Source organism: Typopeltis vanoorti, chromosome 4 (genome assembly GCF_054136105.1).
Source record: "Typopeltis vanoorti isolate ZY-2024b chromosome 4, IOZ_Tvanoo_1.0, whole genome shotgun sequence".
In the NCBI taxonomy this organism is placed as follows: domain Eukaryota; kingdom Metazoa; phylum Arthropoda; class Arachnida; order Uropygi; family Thelyphonidae; genus Typopeltis; species Typopeltis vanoorti.
The window spans coordinates 52,015,583-52,039,630 of NC_143552.1; the positions used below are offsets into that span (position 1 = coordinate 52,015,583).

Genomic DNA, 24,048 nt, shown 5'->3' on the forward strand with positions numbered 1-24,048 from the left:
TAAATATCCATACTTGAAGTAGAAAAAGCCATCAAAAGCTTGAAATGTGGAGAGGCAGCAGGAGTAGATGATATTTGACCAGAAATGCTCAAGTATGGAGGTATAAAAGCCTTACAGTAGCTGTACTTAGTTCAGAGGGACTAATTCCAGATGATTCCAGAGTAGTAGCTAGAAAGGACATTGCATTGCTCTCTGCAGGGGAGCCCAAAGAGATGATCCTAAGATCATAACCAGTGATGAATCATGAACGGTTATGATCCTGAGACAAAAAGCAGCAGTCGTTACAGTGGAAGCCACAAGATTTACTATGGCTGAAAAAATTACATTAGATTCTCAGCAGCATCAAGTGAATGTTGATAATTTAATATATATATATATCCAAGGCACTTGCAAGAAATTCCTCCTTCCCCCTGGTCAATCTATCAACAGCATTTTACTATGGAGTTTTGAAGTGGCTAAGGGAGAGCATTCGATGCAAACATTTAGACAAGTGGAAGAACAATGACTGGGTTCTCCACTATCACAATACACCTGTCCACACATCACTCATCATTCTACAGTGCCTGGCTTCCAAAAACATGACAAGTACACACATGACAGTCGCAGTGTGCAAGTAATCTCGCACATTGCGACTGTTCCCCAAATGTGATTCCAGCTGAAAGGGCAATTTTTGGCACAACTGAGCATTTCCTGAGAGAATGGAAAAAACTGCTGGAATTGCTGTATACATGTCCAAGGGGACTACTTAAGAAGATGGTGGAAACTAGGAGTTAATATTATTATTCGTGACACCTCCAAGGAGTTCGAAGACATCGCGGGTGAACACCTATTGTACAACTCTCTGTCTCCACCTACTAGCAATCATCTACATCAGTTAGAGTAAGGTTGTTTTTTTTTTTTATGGTCAAAATCCCCAAACTTTTGGGTAGCATCTCGTAAACTATGAAATCAACAATATGCTCATAAAGTACAAAATGTAATACAGTTGTAATTTGTATTACATTGGAAATTAATAACAAAAAGAGTTTATTGTTAAATACAGCACACTTTTGTTTTGTAGTTTTGTTGAAATAGTATTAATAATTCTATTCTGGCTGGATGACATTTTGTAATTAAGATCTCTATTAAAAGTTGTCAATTTCCATTTCAGTGTGATGTTAATTGTTGTTGAAAAATTAGGTAAAAATGTGTCCAGAGATGAATCACCACCACACTATTAAGTAGTACACTTACAGAATGGTGTTCTAAAATTTTTATTAAAGTTTAAAAGATTTTAATGTTTATTGTTTTAAAACTTCCAAAAACTTTAAAAACATGTGATGTGATGTATTCTACCTTTGGATTGCAAGAAACTTACTATTTTGATGAATTATGAAGGGAATTAAGTGAAGTTATTGATGAATTGCTTTTTCAATGAATTTTGATGAAATTAAATCTCTAGTCAAGAGGAGATTTCTTTGGCATCCAAATTATTAGGATTTTTCTTTCATTCAAGGTGTTACTTTTCTTCTGAAAAGCTGCTAGCCTTATACAAATTGCAAATATGCTCGATTGTTTAATGTTACTCCCATATTTCAGGTGGTGTGCTTAAGAGCTCCCCTAAAAATACTTGAGTCAACATAGAAAAGAACAGTTAGTTGATCAATTACTCATCTCTTACCAATTTATTCCACCTACTTTCACACAGGTATTTAGTTTCTGCTGCATGCATCTTCTATAAATATTTCCATGGTGATTATTCATTATGAACTAGTATTAATTGCTACTTTCTTCCACTTTCTACTAAATCCTATGAAATGCATATAGTTACCACCCAACACTACATTTCAATTTTAGACTTGTAGAACAAGTTTCTGTTCCATCCTTTCTACTTTTGTACTCTAGAACAGTGTCTTCTATGATGTTTTTTTTAAGGAGTGTCTCTCCTTTCCCAGCTCTCTATCCATCCACTGCACTGATATACTACAGGTTGACTAACCACTTCTTGTATATGAGACCAACATAAAAAAAAAAAAAAATTAATTAAAAAAAACTTTCTTTTAAATAAATTTAATCCACATGTCTATAAAAAATACAGGGTTCCTTCAACTGACAAGGAAGTCAACTGTATTACCTTCAACTGCATTCTTCATTCATGCTTAAGACATATTGTTAGGATACCTGAAACTTGTGTGCACTGTTCTGAAATCTTTCAGCATTTTTCTGTAAAGGATGAGGCTTTCCCCATTGTTTCTCAATATTTATCAGATGTCTTACTCCTGTAGTTCATCCTACTTAAGCCAATCTGGAATTTGAAGAATTATATCATTATATAACTCATAATGAACATATCTGCAGGTGGTGTGTGAGGATCAAAACATAAGTGTTTGTTTATTCTTTATTATGATATATTCCGTTTCAATTAAGAAACAAATACTCAGTACTTTCTATTTTGAATCCACTCTACATCTTTGTCTTTAACTAGTATTTGTTTCTCCTGTTCTCTCCATGTCTGCATGGTTAGCATGGGGAAGGAGTATCCTAGGTTTGATTCCCATCGACGACATGAGGAGCTCGAGGATCTTCCTCAGCCATGGCCAAGCTAGCCGGTCTTGGGTGTGAACAGCAGGGTTTTCCCCCAGTTTATCGGGGGGGGGGGGTTATCCCGCAATCAGGCAAACTGGCCCCGTGAACACACACACACACACATGGATTACAGTCATGAATATCGCTCTTAGGGGATGCAGCAGAGCAATGGAGAACCAACTGCATTAATATGGTTGAGTCCCCTTCTAATGAGGGGACTCAACCCATCCTAGGACAGACGAGAAGGATAGGATAGGTTCTCTCCATGTGAATTTATGCAGAAATCAAATGGGTACTTGCTGTAATTATTAGCACTGCCCTTTTTCTCCCAGTATTTCTATTGTAGGTTATTTCTTAACTCTAAGAATAATAAAGTTCTTCCCATTACAAATAAGATTTGCAACTAGGTCTTTTTCTTCTATAAATACATTCATTCTGAAAGATGTCTTCACTCTTTAGTATTGTTGTGTATATCGTGGCACCAGTATAAACACTGCAATGGAAACTGACTTAGGTGTCACTGAATAACTGAGGCCTCTCAGTAGTCAAATGGACAATATCCACTTAAAACCATGTAACATTTGTTAAACAACAATATCTTCAAATTTCAAATATCAACCAAAAATATCAGTTAAATATAAACTTCAAATATCAACCAAATTTTCCTGGTAGCTGCAGATAATGCTACAAGGGCTGGAGGAATTGGCTTCATCATAAACAAAAAGCTAACTAAAAATATTATTTCTTGCACAGTCTATTCTGAATGACTAGGAACACTAAAATTAAAAATAGGAAAATCAGTTACAATAAAAATAATAGTAGTCTATGCACCCACTTCAACAGCTGACAAAGAAGAAATAGAAAACTTCTATGAACACCTATGAGAAACATTACAGAAAAAAACAACATACACTATAGTGGGGATTTCAATGCAAAGATTGGTACAGTATCTATTGAAGAAAAATACATTGGACCATGAGGGAAAGAGGAAAGAAATGAATGAGGTGAACTCCTGGCAGAATTAATTGAAGCAAAAAGGCTTTACATTATGAATAGTTTCTTTAAAAAGAGAACTGGAAAAAGATGGAGTTGGCAATCCCCAAATGGAGAGATAAGAAATGAAATTGATTACATTCTAACAAATTGCAAAAGAATAATAAAAAAATGTTGAAGTCATTGGAAAAATTACTGCGATATTTATTCAGACCACCGCCCAATAAGAGCCACCCTCAAAATACATAAAAAAAAATGAAGAACAGATACGTGCACAGTCCAACCATAAAAAACGCTCGAAATAGATAAATCCAGAAAAATTTAGAAAAAAATGTGGAAGAAACTGACTGGAAATTAAAAAAAAACAATATTGGCAAAGATTTAACAAAATTTAATAATCATTTATTGAACTGCAAAGAAAGAGCATCCTATGAACTTTCTCCTAAGACCAGGGAATGCCTGTCAGCAAGAATGATAGAACTATTGAAGAAAAGACCATTTAGAATGTAAAATTATCTGTAAACAACTGAGACAGAACATCAAAGACTACTATAATATATATAGAATGACAAAATTGTCAGAAGCAGCTAGGCTCCTGAGCGTAGTAGCCTAAAAAAAGTAGGAAAAGAAATATGTCTAAAGCAACCATTACCATCAGCCTTCATAGACAATCAAGGAAACAGACACACAAACAGATGTGAAATGGAAAAAATAATAAAATTGTTTTATGAGAATCTTTACTCATCTAAACAGATAGTCACAGCACCAGTACCAGATGAAAATTTGGAAATACCATCTATCCTACCTGAAGAATTAAAAATGACTGTCCACCATATGAAAAACAACCGATCACCAGAAATTGATGGTATAAAATCCAATGAATTAAAAATGGGTGGACAAGTACTCTTTAAGCTCTAGCAGAAAGATGTACTCGATATATACAATTAAGGAAAGCACACCTACTGAATGGAAAACATCAAAGACCATAATTTTGCATAAAAAAGGTAATAAGGAAGACATAGTAATTACAAACCCATCTGTCTATTATCACACTTGACTTATCTAGGCTTCAGCCCGTTGGGACTTTTGGCCTCAAGCACCACGTGACGCCACTGGGCACGGTTCTCTGCGACTATCCACCACATTTTCGGTCTCCAGCCCGACAACCTGCAGGTCCTCCTCCTGATCTGCCCATCTCCTTCTCAGTCTCCCTGGTGGCCTCCCTGAATGGGGTTGGGCCCCCCCACATTTGTTTCACAGTCCTTTCGGGTCCCATACAATGCAGGTGCCCCAGCCACTGAAGACGCTGGGCTTGCAGCTCCATCAAGACGTCTGCTGAGTTGTACAAAGCGTGTATGGCAGCATTAGACCCTCCTCCAGACTCCGTCTGCCATGACCCCTCCATAGATACGTTGTTGCATCTTGTTCTCGAATACTCTCAGGTGGTTGGCTTGCCTCACCGTGAGAGTCCACGCTTCAGCACCGTAGAGGAGAACCGGTCTAATCAGAGTCTTGTATAGTCTCGCCTTTGTAATCCAAGACAGTATGTGCGAGGCAAAAAGGGGGATGCACTTGGTAATAGGCCACATTCGCTGCATTCACCTGACTGTGGACATCAACTTCGACTTTGTTGTCTTCAGTCACAATAGACCCCAGGTACCTAAATTCCGTCAACCTCTCAAACTGAGCAGCTCCCTCTAGATCTTGATCAGCATGGCAATTCATGAAAAGGTACTTTTTCTTCTCGGCATTTATCTTCAGGCCAACGTATTATCACACACAAACAAAATATTCGCCAGTCATTCTAAACAGAATACAAACCTCTATCAATGAAAATAGCTGCAAAGAACAGGCTGGTTTCAAAAAAGGCTTTTCGACAATCTAACAGAAAGATACAGAGAATATCAGATTCAACTTTGTTTTCTTTTTATAGATTTTAAAAAGGCATTTGACACTGTTGAACATAATCCAGTATTCCAAGCTTTAATAGAACAAGGAGTAGAAATAGCATACATCCAGCTCGTAAAAGATATCTACAAAGAAGGCACAACAAATATCATCACTCTTTTCAATCATCCAATTAAAATTAACTTGAGTAGAGGAGTATGTCAGGGCAATGTCTTATCACCTAATCTCTTCACATCTACCCTGGACAGCATCATTCGAAAAACTGACATGAAAGGTGGAATAAACATTGATGGGAAATGTTAAATATCCTATTATTTGCTGACGATGTAGTATTAATATCTCACTCCTCCAAACAATTAGAATCAATGCTGAATGACATAAGCCAAAACTGCCAAAAAATTGGATAGGAAATACATCCATACAAAACAAGATGGATGAAAAACGAATACTATAAAGATTACACAATCCTTCTAGAATCCTACACCACCGAAAAAGTTGAAGATTACATCTACCTCAGCCAGTCTATAAAAATGAATAACGACATATCAAATGAAATAGCAAGGAGAAAAAGGAGCTGCCTGAAAAGCCTTCAACAAAATAAAATCAACAATCACCAACCAAAACATAGATATAGAAATAAGAGCCCACCTTTTCAATAGTTACATCCTACCAGCATTAATTTATGGCAGTGAAACATGGAACACAATTTTAAAAGAGGAACAAAGCTTAATAACAACTCAACGTGCAATAGAAAGAAGAATGTGCAATATAAATAAAATAGACCACGTAAGACACAGAAATTAGGAAGAAGTCTGGACTCAAAGATGTGATAAAAGCAATCTACAACAGCAAAAGTAGATGGGCAGGATATCTCGCCAGAATGAGAACTTTTTTAATCCAATGATTAAGAAAATGGAGAAGAAAGGCCCAAGACAGAAATAGCTGGACTCTTTATGACCTGCGGTCATGGAGAAATCCTGACTGAAATCACAGGTCCATCAAGGTAATTAAGGTAAACTCTTATTTTATTTTAGATTAAATGGCTTTTTTTTGACAGTGTATTGGGTGCTTAAGATTATTCTACAAGCCAATTCTTTGTTGTTTAATTCATGCAGGCATCCAGTTGTTATCCTGGTAAATAATGAAGTTAGTAAGATCATCATGCCTTTTATAAATTTTCTCAAGATTATAATGAATATGAATAAATAAAGTACTCACTGATTTAACCTTATAGATAATGCAAAGAAACAAAATGGTTTAGACCAAAAAACTGGAAAATTTGGGTTAAGTGTTATTCACAAAGGTAATCTAAGGATGAAAACCAAATTATATACTAATTTTCAATTTACCTAATATATGTATTCATATTCTATGTAATTTGAATTGTAATCTTTCATTGATGATTATGTGGGTATGTTTTTTTTACAGAATCTAAAAGTTGTTGGAGAAGGTGATATGTCAGACTTCCTAATTATGCAAGGATAATTTTTTTATTTATTTATTTTTTATTTTATTTTATTTTTTTTTGTAAATTGTATATATCCTCTTACATATTCACCATATTGTACATATAGCATGCCTTAATTTACAGGCATGTCAGAGACGAACCTGGAATTGCTGAATGGCAACCTAATGGGAAACTGGAATTTAGAACTACTTGTAAAAAGTTTTATGACCCGTGCTTGATTGTTCTTTTATTAGAAATGGCCACATTTGTAATAATAGCAACCATGAGTATTACAGCACTTATCAAGTGTTTGTAAGAAAATAATTATTATTTAAATAAAATTCCAGAAATATATCTGTATTTTAACAAGTTACCAGCTGTTTTTTTCTCATAAACATAGACAGTATTTAAACCTCATTTAGCATTATGATTTTTTAAAAGTAAGCTATATTGTTTTAGTTGATTTTTAAATGAAATTTGTGTAATAGCATTATGGCACATATTTCAATGAACTTAGTTGGTTAAAAAATTTTCATGAAGTAGCAAGATTGAGAACAAGAAGATATGTGAAGATGGTGGGCATGATTGAGTTAAGATTCTTTGCATGTAGATTAATAAGAGAGTAGAATGCATAGAGAGGATTGTGTGAATGCACTGATATTAAATAAATTTAAGTGCTAACAAGCATAGTAATAATAATAATATAAATAAAAGATTACTAATAATGAATTTTATGGAATTTGAGTAATACATTCAATCTCTCACTATAGAGAACTTTTAGAGAGTAATTCTTTTTTACTTCAAGAGGATGAAAAGCATTAATATTTTTGCAGTTGACTTTCAAGATTTCATTATTCTTTGTAATGAAATCTTGAAAGTCAATTGCAAAAATATCATCTACATATCTGTATAAGGCCCAAGATAGGTGTTATCAAGGCAGTTAGTTACTGTAATTTGTGACAACAGGAGAAAGAGGACTACACATGGTGGTGGTGATATCCTCTATTTGATGATAAAAGTTGTTCTGACAAGTGAAATAGTTTGATGAATGACAGAATCAAAGAGACAAAGAATACCTGTAAAATCTTGTTGGAGTAAACCTCTACATGAAACATCTAGAGAAATGTCTGTAGAGAGAGAAAAAGACAATATCCAGACTGATTAAGAGATCATCAGGGCAAAGACAAAGCTTTCTGATATTTTCTTTTAAGTGAAAACTGTTCTTAATGAAATATGTGGATTATTATTAATATGTAGCACTTCCAATTTACCTGTGAATGCAGAGAATAAATAAAAAAGGTGCTTTGCAATTTGAGAGAACCACTAACAAACTTTCTTCCTAGGCTCTGCAAAGGATAAACTCGCCACCTTTAAGCTCACCCCAGTGTTTATTAAATTCTTTCAGTTGTGAATTGTTTTATTTTAGCCAAACTGGCAGGTCTGCAGCTCTTCATCATAACGAGCATCTCAACTACATTAGATTCTGGGAACTGGAGCCATCTGGATTTGGTGAACATGTCATCCTCACTAAACATCAGATCCTTTGGAAAAAGACTAAAATCCTACTCAAAAGCCATATTATTATAGAATGATTGTACAAAGTAAGGTTTGATTGTTCGATTAATCTCCTATCTACAATATTTCTCCAAATTAGTGTACCACTTCTCAGTACTCCAGTATTGTTGTATCTAACATTCCGTGCTTTTAAGAAACTTCTGACAGAATCAATCCACCTAGACCAGTGGTCCCCGTACCCCCCCCCCCCCTTGGCTTTTCATAAATTATCCGGTACCCCCTATTCATTATAATAAGAAATTGAAACTTCTGACAGAATCAATCCACCTAGACCAGTGGTTCCCAACCTTTTTAGTCCCTGTACCCCCCCCCCCCTTGGCTTTTCATAAATTATCCGGTACCCCCTATTCATTATAATAAGAAATAAGAAATGAATAAGAAATAATTTCTTATTCATTATAATAAGAAATAACTTCTTAAGTTTACCATACAGATTCAAAGAATATAAGAAATAAACAGTAATTAAGTTTTCATAAAAGCTTTATTCGGTAAATAAATCAATTACATTATCATAAAATTGTAAAATCTTTATTAAATTGCAGGAAAATCGACTAGTGAGACCCTTGATTCTGTTTCTTATACACCAACAGTTTTATTCTTGGTACAGTTTTTGAAATAGATACCTGCATATCATGTTCAGGCTCCAGTTTGTTTCTTGTTTTGGACTTGATTGAAAACAGAACTGAGAATCCTGATTCACATAGATAAGTTGTTATAAATGGAATTATAGCCATGTAAGTACGTTTGGTGTTAACGGGATATGTTTCTCCAAGTGTACACCAAAAATTTTGTAACTTCATTGATTGGAATTCAATTCGGAGTTTCTTGTTATTGCGGAGATTAGTTAGCTCATCTTTGACTGGGTTGTTGTCACTGATTTTTTCTAAATCAATATGAAAAGAGTTACGTATCCAGACCTCATTCATTTGGTCAGGAGGAATTATTCTTGCAAGTGCCTCTTTCAAAGTTTTTAAATGCAATATAATGCTATCACGAACTTCCTGTTTTAGTTCATATGCCGGATCTGAAGTGATTTCAACACGAGATTTGAAATTGGTAAAGTTATCTAACTCTGCTCTTTCCCAGAGAGTCAATTTTTCTTGAAATGATTGTATCTTTTCTTCAGCCTCTGTGAGAATGACATCTGTACCTTGCAGTGAAATGTTCACAGAATTAAGAATTCCAAATACATCAGAAAGAGAAGCCAGAGAAATCTCAAAGTTTGGATCTTTGAAATATGAAGCAAAAGCAGTTCTTTTTTGACTAAAAAATTTCAGTTAAATTTCTAAGTTCAAAAACCCTTTCCTAAAACATTTCCTCTGGATAACCATCGTGCAATATGATCTGCTCCAACCTCTTCACACAAAGATTTAAACACATGGTGATTCAATGTTTTTTGCTTTGATAAAATTCACAACTTGAACAACAACATCCAAAACAGCTTTCAAATTATGTGGAAGTGTTTTAGATGCTAAAGCATACTGGCGAAGGATGCAATGACTTATAAAAATATTTGGGTTGATTTCTTTAACTATATACTGACAGGTTGATGCTATTGTCAGTTTGTTTCTTAATAAGGACGTCTAGGAATGGAAGTTTATTATCTTTTTCTAGTTCCAATGTGAACTTGATGGTGTTGTGGAAGCAATTAATTTTGTTTAGATAATCTATTAATTCTTCTTTTTTGTGATTCCAAATGATGAAGATGTCGTTAACATACCTAAACCATGTGGTTGGTTTTGGGGTAATTTGGGATAAAATTTGAGTTTCTAGATTTTCTAAGAATAGGTCAGCACAAGAAGGAGAGAGAGAGAGCTACCCATGGCTAATCCAGTGAGTTGTTTGTAGTAGGTTTTTTGCCATGTAAAATAATTTGAAGTTAAGCAATGCTTGAACAACTTGGTGATGTTGGGTGGGAACAAGTATTCTACGATGTCGATGACTTCTGAAACTGGGATATTTGTGAACAGAGATGTGACATCCAGGCTAGCCATAATATTATCTTCAGAGAAACTGATGTTTTTTAATTTCTCCAAGAAATGTTGGGAGTTCTTGATATAAGAATCCGTGTTGTGAATGTGTTCTTGTAAAATTGTCAGTTAGTTTCCTAGTTTTTGTTACTTTCTATTGCTTACCAGTGTATTCCTTTGAAAATGCTGACAGATATCAGTCAGTGAAACGTTGGATATTAAACTAATATTTACTTGACTAACATACAGAATGAAGTCTTTAATTTATTAGCTAACCTATGTTTATCACTAAAACGTGTGTACTGTGAGCATGTCGAAACGAAGCAGTTGGAGTGTGTATAGTTCGCCCACAGTTTGTAGATCTCTGCTTGGCGTCTTGCCAAGAATAGTCAATTCATGCTGAAAGGGAGAAAGAAATAAAGGACATACGAATTGGTCGCCAACATGCGAAATCACGTGCTTTATAGGTAAAATTTTCCAACTGTTATACAAGCAATATAGTTAACTACAATGATCATAAAAGAGAAGTTAATTTTCCGACGTGTAATAATAACCGACCCATCCCACAATACCGACTGATTACCCTATTATTGGAATGGATTCTCCTCCTGTTGACATGCGCAGAAGTGTCGAAGGGTCTCGAATCTGTGGGCATACTATACCATACAGTACGTCACGCGCATGCGAAGGAGGTGCAGATGCCACAGAGATGAACCTCGAGGGAGTTCCGATCTGGCAATTTCAGCTGTCTTGAATCTTAACTGGGCATTTTGAGTTATCGGACCCTGCAGTGAGGAAAAAAGTTTATGCAACCTCACTGTGTCCATGTCCAAAAAGAGACCTGAAATGTTGCTGGTGTGGCTGACAGACAGTACCAACATTCAATAACCCGGAAATGTTGATAACATAACAATTTTTGGAATATATTAATGGCATAATATACTTATTTACCTGCTATTCACCGTACCCCAGGTTGGGAACCCCTGACCTAGACATTAGTCTTCCTCTGCATCTATTTCCTGCCATCTTGGCATCAAACACATGTTTTGCTAACCTTTCCTCGCCCATTCTATTTAAATGACCATACCATCTTAGATTAGTTCTGTTCACACATTCGTGAATGCTAATGATATCTAGTTCCTTTCTAATATCTTCATTTTTAATATGCTTCTGCCGTTGATGCAATCTGTTCACTCCCCTAATTATTGTCAGAACACTCATATCATAGTTTCTAGTTTTTGATCAAGTGCTTTATTTCTAAACCATCTCACAGATCCATAACTTAAAAGTGGTTTGAACACCGTCTTGTGTACTGCTAGATTCATGTTTTGGCTCATTTTTCTCTTATTCCATATAAATCTATTCACCATACCAGCTTTGCTTATTCTGTTATATTATTTCCAAATTTACTTTCCTATCTTCATTAAAAACCTTTGAATCGAATAACAGGTGTTTTACTTGTTCTATAGGTTCTCCATTGAGAATGCAAATTAAGGTTTCAATATTCCTGCCTGTTTTTATAGTTTTGTTTTATTATTGCTGATTTTCATGCTAAATTTGTTATCATTTTATTCAATTTAATTAGAGAATCCTGGAGACTTGCACTGGATGTGTTTAGGAGTACATCATTTGCAAGTTTGATATGTCTGATTCTAATATCAGGTTTAATGCCACTTATGCAATCCCTTCATACTCCAGATTTTACATCAAACCATCTTCCTGCTGACAGACAACTTAAATATAGATATGTATTTGCTCTGTATAATGTTCCAATCACTCCATATAATTGAAGTATTTTGAAAAGCTTTTTCTCTGTGCACCTGTTTGCATGCTTTTTCCAGATCTACAAAACATGAGTACAGATCCTTGTCATATTTCCACGATTACTTAACTGTTTGTTGTAAAGTGAAAATCTGATCTTGTCAACCTCTGCTTGTTCTTCTCCAAGTTTCTCTTCCATAATTTTTCTCAACTTCTTTTCAGATATGCTTGCCTAAATCTTACCTGGAGCACTTAGTAGAAAGATTCCTTTGTAATTCTCACATTCAGCTTTATTCCCCCCCCCCCTTTTTTTTTTTTTTGTTGTTGTTGTTGTTACAGATGAGCTACTCCAGTCATCTGGAATTCGACTCTCTGATCAGGCCCTCTGAATTATGTTGTATAGTGACCACAAAACTTTTATACCTCCATATTTAAGCATTTCTTCAAATATCATCTACTTTTTTGTTTTTACCATTTCTATTTTTCATAGCTTTTTTTCTGTTTCAAGTACTGGCATGTACTCCTGTCTGTATTCCTCTTGAAAATTTTCTACTACTGTTCTGTTGTTGCTTTTTTTGTGTTTGAGTCTTTCAAAGTAATTATTCCAGACATCTGATATCTTTATTTTCAGTTTTATGATACCTTTGATTAAAGGTGTCATAAAGTTTTACAGTACTCTTTCCTCCATTTCTAAGCTTTTCCAATAGCCTCCTGATATTTATTTTCTGTATTCTTACCACTGAAGTCTTCCCATGACTTTCATTTAGCTACTTTTCTGATAGGTGAGCTCTCTTATATTTTTCTTTATAATCTTTTAGATTTTGGAGTCTTGACAGACAGACAACAGATTAATTTGAAGGAAAATTGTTGATTGGAAGTTAGTAATGGGGTAACTTTTTCATGTAGTACTATCATAATTATCCTGTACATCCCCAAGGGCACGTATCAGGAGTTTGATGATTATGATTCTTTTAGGTTATCTGTTAATTTATTTGGTAGGAACTTGCTTTCTTCTTCTTCTTCTCCTCCAGGACTCCTTCTTTAACATCTTGTTTCCACCATGGTCTTCGTATTTTTCTATTGCAGATAATTTCAGCACATACAGACACACCATGCACTTATGATGGGTAAGGTTTCAGACCACTGTTCCAACTCAAAAATTAAAGCAATGCATTTTTTCACTTCTCAATGTATTTATTGCACTACAATCATCATGTATAGACCTAACGGTCATAAATAGCAGATTTGTAACTAAAATGAACACTGTAGGCCTTATATTTCAAAAAAGGCATACAAATCGCTGGACACTGTTTCAAAATAGGGTAAGCCCACAAATTACTGTATCAATTATTGTACTGTACGACAGTATTGTGCACTAAGTCTAGCCTACAGCCTATCTTGCTATTTAAAACACAGTCCTCACTAAGTTTAATAATTTTGAACTTTGTATTTAAAGTAATGATCTTGTGACTTTTCTTTCCACCTTTACTCTCGTTGTTATGTTATTTTAAATTTTAATTGCAACAAAAATAGTAAAATAAAAGTTATAATGTAAACAGTTTAGTAATATTCACTTCAGTCATGAGAAATGCCATTAAAAACACAACGGAATACAGTGGAATTTAAGAAAACAGCTACATGGCCGCGATTTTGCAGATGTGTGTTTACTGGCACATACACAATAACATATGAAGACAAAATAAGTGGTGGAAACGGATGCGAGTGTTATAGCATCATGTTGCTAAGGCATTGTAATTTTGAAGTGTCATAAGTCGGATATGCCTGTATCTCCCTAGCTGAATTAATCTGTGTTTTCTTCAGTGTTCTACTGATATTCAAGGCTTAGTTATCATTTTTGAAATGTTTCTTTTTCTTCAATAATGTTGGTATAGTTGAATATACAGTTGACCTGTAAAAGCTCAACTGTATATTCAACTATATATATAACAATATATATGCATATATAAATATATGTTATATATGCAATATATATTCCACTTACAAACATATTTCACTTTGCATCTCTGTGATTAAGTGAATATTACTTACTCATTCCTCTTCACTCCATTGGGAGCATAGGGCCTCAACCACGATCTCCATTTGCCTCTGTTTTGTGATTCTTTCTTCATCTGTTCTTTTTTTTTTACTCATCTATTTTATATATGTTATACAATATACATATATAACAATGTGAAACTATATATATAACAAAGTCTTAATTCTTTTTAAGACTTTGTTACATACTGTTCTTTTCAATGTGATATTTCTTTTTGATGGTCACTTCCAATTTCAAATTCTCTATATACTCTTGTGTCCTGAATCAGTTCTTTATGTTGGAACATGATGTTAGTAATGACTAGCTTATATCCTGAACAGAAATTCAGCAGATACTTATCATTTTTATTAGCTTTGTCTTTTTCTCCAAATTTTCCCAAAATGTTCTTATATGTCTGGTGAGATTCATTTCCTACTCTGCTGTTTATATCTCCAACAAGGACCACGTCCCACTTTTTTCATTTTCTTTGTCATCTTCTGCTCTAATGAACCATAAACCAATGTGACAGTCAAATATCTTGACATCATCAGCAATGACATAGATTTAAAATGGAAAGGTAGAAATAAGTCAGAGAAAAGAAGTTTAAAATAAAAATACAACAGCACTTATCAGGTATCCCTATAGCTGCTTTATGAGATAGTTCACCCAGTTCTGCAAAGAAACGACACTCACCCAACTATGTGTTGGGTGAGTGTCCTTTCTTTGCAGAACTGGGTGAAGACCTATTGATCAAACAAGACATTCTTGATTCATTTCAGAAACACTGTGAACATTTATTTGTACACAGTAGCACTATGAAAAATTACAGCTTTTGGAACATTTATGAACCTTTATATCCAAGATAGGCTCAACAGATACAGCATTTGAAGTTACTACACTGTAAAAAATGCCAGACAAGGAAAATTCCTAGAATCTGGGCTAGAGAAGGAACATTACGATAAGGTTTGTGATTTTATTCTTTTCATTCTGGTTATTCTCTTTAATTCCTTTCTATATACAGATCACATATGTAAGAACCTCTGTAGCTCAGTTGGTATAGACAAAGTCCTTTGGTCAGAAAGACCTAGGTTTAATTCTCGTCCATGATGTGAGGAACCTTTATCTGGTCTTTTTTGACTATAGGTTAGTTAGCTGGATTCATGTGGAGGTAGAGAGTTTTTTTCACCTGGAAACTCGTGATTTTTGTCCCTCAGGAACAGACAAACCGGCCCATGAACACACACACACACAAATCTAGTCATAAAATACATACTTAGGGCTCACCCATTCCTGAGGGATGGTTGAGGAAAATTAGGGGGAACCTCCCACATGAAAACAACATCACATATGTAGTGAATTTGTAGCCAGTCATACTGTCTTTATACTAAAGCCTAATAGAGACCATTGACAGCTGGAGGTCTATTTCTCTATTCTATCTAATACTAACTACAAGATATATATTTTTCTTACATTATTCTCAACAACAAACCCAAATCAGAAATGAGAATGCATCATCAAAAACACACAGGTACATACAGTTTCAGTCTGATCAGTAGATTAAACTCTGTTCCAGCTACATAAACTATTCTGTGTAGTTAATATGAAAAAAGCATCCAATGATAATATGGATCTTACTGGATTTCAGAGGATCATACCGAAGCATTTTGCATTGTCCTGCATCCTAGTCAGTGAGTTTCTATGATATCTGGTCAAAATTCAAAATGGAGTTAAGTAAGATAAATTGAAAGCCAAATGGCTATTTTTCTGGCATCCTTAATAATAATTAAGGGGATACAAATCCCTTGTTGTTCAACTCCCAGTAAGCAAAACTCTTAAGATTGAGAACTATGAATCTATGAGTTTCATATATACCGAAAAACTATCGGCTTTAAGTAAGGTTGTCCTGTTGCTCTTTGCATTGGTTTTAGAAACTTTTTTTTTTTTTTTGCAGGAAGTCAACAATCATATGCTATGCAATTGATAACACTTACCTCAGCCTGAAGGAAAAATAACTTATTAGTGCATGCAGAATATAGTAAGTACTCAGAAAGATATGATTCAATATATATACTGGTGTACAATACTTAAGGACGAACACTATTTCTGAAGATTTCAACCATAAATTCAGATGAGTCAATTTGTATAACTGATAATTTCCAGTGGAAAGTGAGTACACATTCAAATTTTTGAATCGCGTGCAAAGTGATCACATGGTGGCACTCCACGGGATAAAAGGCACAGGACTGTGCTAAGTGAATTATGATTGAAGGGGATTCTTTTCATGAAGGAATAAAGTTGCAAACTTGGATGTTTTGTAATGTCTCAAAGACATCATTAGATGATTTCACATAGGTAAGAATTATTGGAAAGCTTGAAGAATGCCGCAGAATTACTGATATTGTCAAAGAGCGAGTTTGGAATCTCACATAGCATTTCAAACCAGCGGAATGGGTTCCAGACATAAGTGTTCGCCCTTGCTCTAGTGTGGAGCATAAAAACAAATTTTTGGTTATTACAACAAAACATAATTGACACGCCATGGCAGGTAAGCTTTGCAGGTCGGCTCCATTCAAGTACAGGTACAAGAATATCTCTACAAAACTATGGCAAGATGCACGTGACAAGTAGGCCTGAATGCCTGTAGTCTGCGTTCCTTGATGTTTTCAGTGGTGTTTTTATTATTATTATTATTACATAATACCTCCAGGGAGTTCAAAGATCATTGAGGGGAGGACACCTACTCTACAACTCTCAGTCTCTTCCACCAACCACAACTACCTTCATCATCTACTGCCAACCACCACCACTAGTATTTTCACAGACAATCACAAATATCCATGCCCGAGGCAGGATTTGAACCCACAGACGTTACGCTGGAGAGCAGATACGCTAACCACTTGGCCAACCAGGCTGGCAATGTTTTATCCATAAAAATTGAACAAGACACCAATGAGTTAATGTACCCTTTATAGATGAGCATTGTTTTAGCCTTTCCTCTGATTCTACATAAAATTTGATCAAAAATGGTAATGCTTACCATCGTGAGAATGTTTTTGAAAGAGATAGATACAGCGGTGCTGGGATGGTGGCATTATGCTTAATGGACAAGTGCTGACAAATGGACTATGGCTGTTGAATGATATTGCAACAAAGTTTGCCAATGCCATGTTTGATTGTTCCGTGGTGCTATAGGCAAAGAATTCATTTTTATGGATGACAATGTCATGCTACATCATACATGAGCAGTGGTGATACTTTTGGAGACCAAGAATAATAATCAAATCGAGTAGCCAGCATGTTCCCCACATCTCAACCCCAAAAGAACACATTTGGACCGCCATAGGGAAACACATTGTTGTTTAAAAATCTCCTTCCAGAAAACAAACAAGGCTTTATCCTTGCTCTGAAGGAGGAGTGGGCTATTTTGTCTCAAGAACTCCTGAATCACTTAGTATTAAGCATGGTACAGCATTGTGATTGCTGCATTGCAGTTCAGGGCAGGCATATTCCATACTTGAAATGTCTCTCTACATAGTTTTCTATAAGCACTGTACATTAATTCCTCAAGAATTAATGTATGTCCTTAGGAAATTTGTAATTTTTGCCAGGAATGTAATGTAATTTAATTTGTACAAAATTTATAACACATTTTTGTGTAATATAATTTATTAGTATGCTGACATTTGACAGTAGGCATGAAAATGTTTTCATATATAGGTAAGAAGGTAGTTTGTCCTTAGCTTTTGGATGCCAGGTTTTTTTTTTTCTTTTTTTTCCCTCAGTATTTTGGAAAGATTCATTATCATGATTAGACTAACTGCCTAAACAAATTGAAAATTTTTGGAATATGGAATCTCAAACCTCAGAGGCATTTCTTCTAAGAGAGAATACCCTCACCATACTTGGGATTCACTTTTCAATCTATCCAATAATACCAGTTTAAGAACTTATACACAAGAACATTGAAACATTAAAAGGCAAAAATTTATGTCATTTTCCTTGTCTTCTAAAGTCAGTACTTGAAATCATTATCTTCCCTACTCAATTCTAAATAAATTAATATTACGGACATTTAGCCTATTTTTGTTTAGAAGTACCCGTTTTTTTATAATGCCATTTCTGTTTTTCCTGTATTAACAGAAATAGTTGTCCATGCCCTTGAACAGAAACATATCCTGCAAGTCCATAATAGTAGACATACAGGAAAACAAAAATGCTTAGAATATCAGAAACGATAACCATAAAATGTGGCAAAAACTCGATAAATGTCCACCGGCCCTACATAATTGCTGAGAGTTGAAAGCTCCATAACAGAAAAATTAGGGTCACGACTCTGACCAATAGAATACAACACAGATACTCCAAAGCCAGAAACACCAAGCCTACATGACATAGCCTCCATTTCCCCATGGGCTCCGAAGACGATGCACTGTCGAAACAACTCATACCCCGTTCTCCCATCCCTGATCTTATCCCATAATAAATTTCTGTGTTCACCCCCATCCCAGAATATTCTCTGCCCACCTTTAATAATTTAAAAAATATAAAAAAAAAAAAAAAAAAAAAAAAAACGGGTTTTTAAAAAAAGTTCACATAGCTCTTGCCTCACCAATAATTTTCCCACATCTCTCAAACCCCACTTTTCCACCACCCACCTTCCGTTCAGTCATATTTTCTTCCTTCAGCAATGAATTATATCGCCATACACCAGGATACGACTAAAAAAGAAGATAGCCAGCAAAGGTATGTCCAGTTTTTCTTTCTATATATTCTTCGTATATCTGTTCATATAAAACATCAGTAATGCCCTAAAATTTGAGTAAAAAGCCAATGACATAAAAAAAAGGGGTACTCCTAAATAGCAATAAAAGTAATATTTACTTCAGAGGAGTAGCATGGAAATTTTCCAAGGAATTTCTTCAATTATCAAAGAAGCAGGAGGCTTAGGACTCTCAGTATTAAAATTCTGCTATTTAACCAATACAAGCTCAGAAATCCAAAAATATTACAAACCAGTGCAGATTATCTCTCGCATTATGTAGGGTTTCATCTCTCACTGTTTGGAATAAATAATTAGTGACCAAGGGTTGAGATCATCCCTGAATATTACAGCATTCTGTACTTAACATTGAGACTGCTATACTATTCTGGCATCATCATTCTATCCAGTAATAACAGCAGAACCTAATAAAAGTTCATCATGAAATTCCAGACATGTACCCTCAAGGGGTGTACAGCATATTATGATAATACTACATGAAGAACTTACATCATTACTAACTTTCTATCTTCAATTTTTCTCCAAATCAATCTGTTATCTGTCAACATTCCAACATCATCAGATCTTATATTTCTGTCTTCTGTGGCACTTTTTTACTGTATCAATCAATTATGTAGGGTTTCATCTCTCACTGTTTGGAATAAATAATTAGTGACCAAGGGTTGAGATCATCCCTGAATATTACAGCATTCTGTACTTAACATTGAGACTGCTATACTATTCTGGCATCATCATTCTATCCAGTAATAACAGCAGAACCTAATAAAAGTTCATCATCAAATTCCAGACATGTACCCTCAAGGGGTGTACAGCATATTATGATAATACTACATGATGAACTTACATCATTACTAACTTTCTATCTTCAATTTTTCTCCAAATCAATCTGTTATCTGTCAACACTCCAACATCATCAGATCTTATATTTCTGTCTTCTGTGGCACTTTTTACTGTATCAATCTGCCTATATCTTGGTTATCCTCTGAGTCTTTTTCCTGCCAACCTAGCAGAGTACACTTGTTTTGCTAATCTTTCCTCTCCCATTCTGTTTAAGTGACCAATCCACCTGAGATTAGCTCTTCTCCTACCTTCCTGATACTAAGAGTGTCAGGTTCCTTTCTAATATCTTCATTTTTAATATGATTTAATATGATCTCCACATTAATGCCATCTGTTTGCTCTTTTAATTTTATTCTCAGACTCTTATGTGATCTGTAGTCTTTAACTGTTTTGTTTTTAACCGAGCTCTCTGGTCCATAAGTAAAAATTGGTTTGAGTGCCATTTTGTATATAACTAGTTTTGTCTAATTCTCTTATCTTATTTCATATAAATTTATTCTGTTGTCTATTGTTTAATTTGTCATTTTCACTAAAAATTATTCCTAAATAGTTTAACTTGTTCTGTATGCAGCTGAAAGTTTCAATGCTCTTGCCTATTTTCATATTCTTAGTCTTTTTATTGTTGATTTTCATGGTAAATTCATTACAGCAGTTATTCAATTTAGTTAAAGAATCTTTCAGACTTGCATTTAAAGGTATAACATAATCTGCATAAAGTAAAGAAATGAGATTAACATATTCCATTGTAATATCATGTTTAATGCACTTCTCTTCATGATGTAATCTATATGAATGATGATGATTAATAGTGGAAATAGTGTGTGACTTTGTCTCAGAACTGATTTTAACAGCAAACCATCTTTGTGTACCACTTTCACTCAGCTACTGACTTACAACTCAGATTTACATTGAGTGGCCACTTATTAGGAACATCTCCAGAATCTTCAAGCATTTAGGAAAATGGACTGCTTCAGAAGATGTCATGTGGCTACAGTAAAATTAAGCAGACAGGCATCTGATGGTTCTGTTTTTTGTATTTGATGCACCAGAATGGGTAAAAGGTGCGACTTTGAGCATGGTATGATTGTTGGTGATGGTACCCAGAAGAGTAGACATTTGTGAGATATTTCACGCACTTATTTAGGGTGTACCAGGAGTGGTGTAATAAACCAGACAACTTCAAGCTTATGGCAGTCCTATAGACGGAAACAGCTCGTTGATGCACAAGGTCAGAAAAGCATGGCAAGGATTGTGCAATGTGATGGAGGGTCACAACCAGCCACATCACAGCTCAGTACAATGGTGGTCAGAACATCCTCTCTGAGCATGCATTTGTCACACTATCACAGATAGGGTACAGGAGCAGATGACCATCCCAGGTCCCAATGCTGTCAGCTAAGAACAGAAAGATGCATGTGATCATCAACACTGAATGAGTCCTAGTTTGTATTATGTGGATGACAAAATCAGAATATGGCAGCAACAACATGAGGCCATGGACCCTTTTTGCCAAATAGCAACAGCCCAGGCTGATGGAAAGAGTATAATGGTGTGGAGAATATTTTCTTGGCATTAGGTCCTCTGATACCAATTGAACACCACCTGAATGCCACAGCCTATCTTAACATCACTGCTGCACTCATTCATGGCTGTAGTTGACCCATTGCCAAATGGATACTTTCAGCAAGATAATGCACAAAGCACATAGTGTGGTGAAGTGGTTCAAGGAACATACCAGTGAGTTTCTTTTACTTCTGTGACCAGTTCAGTCCCCAGACTAATCTAATACACCAGCTAAGTATTCAATGTTATGAATAACTTATTTTAATGGTATTACAACACCAAACTAACTAGATTATAAAAAAAGATGTTTATTAACTGGCTTATATTTTGTTGAATTCCAGCATCTGAACAAGTATGGCTGCATTAATTTGCCAAAAATTTGAGAAACTTATCTTCGATCAATTCCTACATAACTGTAATACCTTTTTTTACAACATTAGAGGGTGTCAAATTAGGACTTTAGATCATTATGACTTAAATTGTTTCATGTTAACTGTAACATGCTCTGAAGATTTTGGTTTGAAATATGTATGGAAATTTAGAAATCATGGAAATATAACAAAGATGTAACACATCTTTGTTATATTTCCATGATTTCTAAACTATTTGTCTTGAAAAGTATCTGATCCTGATAACCTCTATTTTGCCTGAACCCTGGAACAGACACAGGAACATTTCTCTGTGATTCTTTCATTCAGTTTTATTTCACTTTTTATAAATGGGTACCATGAGAGCTCTGTGCCAATAATTTAGAATTCAACCTACTATATTATGCAGTTCAGCTGATTAAAACTTTTATATCTCCATATCTTAATCTTTCTGTTTTCCTCCTACATTTCAGATTTTTGATGATTTTTTTCCCTACCTTACATATTGATAGAAGTTCTCCTGATTGCATTTCTTTTGAATATTTCAGTCACTATTCTATCACAGCTTGTTTCAACAGGCATGTTTTTAAGTAATTACTTTAGACATCTAGAGTGTCTTCAGTGTTTGTCATCTGTGATTCCTTGTACAGTTCTCTCTCTTCCATTTTGTTTCTTTAGTTCCCAGAACTTTCCTCCTTTGTGATATTCATCTTGTATAATCTTACCTATCACTTTTGTTTAGCTATTTTTACACGTCTTTATGTAAAAGGCAATTTTTACAGACATTTTTCTGTATTTTCTCATGCATTAATTTTCTTACTAGGAACTTTCAATATGCTCCCTTCTTTTCCATGACTGACTACTTCCTGAGTTTACCATGGAATTTTGATTTTTCTGTCCTTGCAGACAGCTTCACCACATGCCTACCTGGCTGGATCAATCAGTGCTTTCTTCAGAATCTGTTACTGAGCTTCCAAAGTTTGATTCTTGTTTTCAAACTATTTTTTTTTTAAACACAAGTGAGATATTCTAGAGTCTACAGGTTCAATAAATAGTTAAATCAAAAAAGCTGCTTGTTTTTCTTTTCAATGTCAAATTCATTTTTATGTTGCTGAAAACTAAATGGGGATCGCAGTTTCAAATCTCTAACTCTCATGTCCTGAACCATCATGAAGATATCACCTCCAGTAATAGTAAATGAGTCTTTTCTCCATGTGAATACTTGTGCGTATCTTTATTTTGGAACATAGTGTTGGTGCAATGAGATGGTGGGGGGAGGGGGGGAGAAGAGTATTTGCTATATAAGGACCATAAATGAACTATTTTTAAAATCTTGCATTGAAAAAAAAAAAAATTCTACAGGTAATATAGTATAATGTAATTTGGCACTCAGATTTAAAAAACAGACAAATGAATACTTTAGCTCAGTGATTGCAAAGTGGTCGATATCGACCCCCACGGGTCGATATAACATTGTTAGGGGTCAATAGAAAAATATAAGACATCGATCTACGGGTAATATTTAATTCGGTTAACTTAGATTACCTCCTTCCTGAATGGCAATGCAATTAAGAGTGAATCGTGGGAACAGTGACATGAATAGGACCTGTAAGATGGAGCAAGGTCATGAAAATAGTTACGGAAGCCAATCAAGTAAGCCAAAATGGCGTATTTACCAATAAACGGATGTCTGTGGTTCCCACCTGACAACGAAGCACACCCTTCACATTGACAACATTAGTAAATTGTATTCTAAGTTAATAAAAGTCTTATTTTCATATATGTAAGGAAGATTGTATTATTGTTATTTTGTTATCTAAATTAAATGTTATATTTTATATATTATTTATCCCTCCTATAAAATATGTAATGTTAAGAAGGACGTCAAAAACAAAAACTTATCCCTTTGACGTTAAGCCAATATAATAATATATACTATATTATACATACAATAAATACTAACTATAAAATAAACATTATTAAAAACTCACATAAGCGTCTTTTTTGCTTGTCCTATTATAATTACGTAATAGTAAAATAGAGGGGGGGGTCAATAAAAAGTCAAGAAACTCTTGAAGGAGTCGACAGTCAAAGAAGTTTGGCAACTCTTGTTTTAGCTGATTAATTGCACACTATAAATGTTCTCCTTAGAGGTTATCGTCAGTGATGTGCTCTGATAGACTTTTGATAAGGTGCAGTACAAAATATTACTTTCTGCTATGTTTTTAAATGCATCTTAAAAA

General features: G+C 34.7%; 2 protein-coding genes across 2 annotated transcripts in view; one reads left to right on the forward strand and one right to left on the reverse strand.

The window, feature by feature from the left end:
* The window catches only part of barr (non-SMC condensin I complex subunit H), a 346,268-nt gene extending 339,266 nt beyond the window's left edge, over nt 1-7,002 (forward strand). Inside the window, exon 17 of the mRNA XM_090391808.1 lies at nt 6,895-7,002. Coding sequence (XP_090247934.1) covers nt 6,895-6,951 — 57 coding nt within the window. The 3' untranslated portion in view covers nt 6,952-7,002. The remainder of the gene's footprint in view (nt 1-6,894) is intronic.
* Nucleotides 7,003-9,039: 2,037 nt separating this feature from the next.
* Nucleotides 9,040-17,421, reverse strand: LOC150107298 (protein ZBED8-like). The gene is made up of 2 exons (XM_090391774.1): nt 17,292-17,421; nt 9,040-9,716 (listed from the first exon to the last, which is right to left on the reverse strand). Exons 1-2 carry the CDS (start codon nt 17,419-17,421, stop codon nt 9,040-9,042), a joined length of 807 nt encoding a protein of 268 aa, XP_090247900.1.
* Nucleotides 17,422-24,048: the final 6,627 nt, after the last annotated feature.

Coding starts and splice junctions, on each gene's coding strand:
- LOC150107298 (XM_090391774.1), bottom strand. CDS start 17,421: ATGGCATTGGCAAACTTTGTTGCAATATCATTCAACAGCCATAGTCCA. Junction 9,717..17,291: donor TCAAAAACATTCTCACGATG/GTAAGCATTACC, acceptor CATATTTCAAAG/ATCCAAACTTTGAGATTTCT.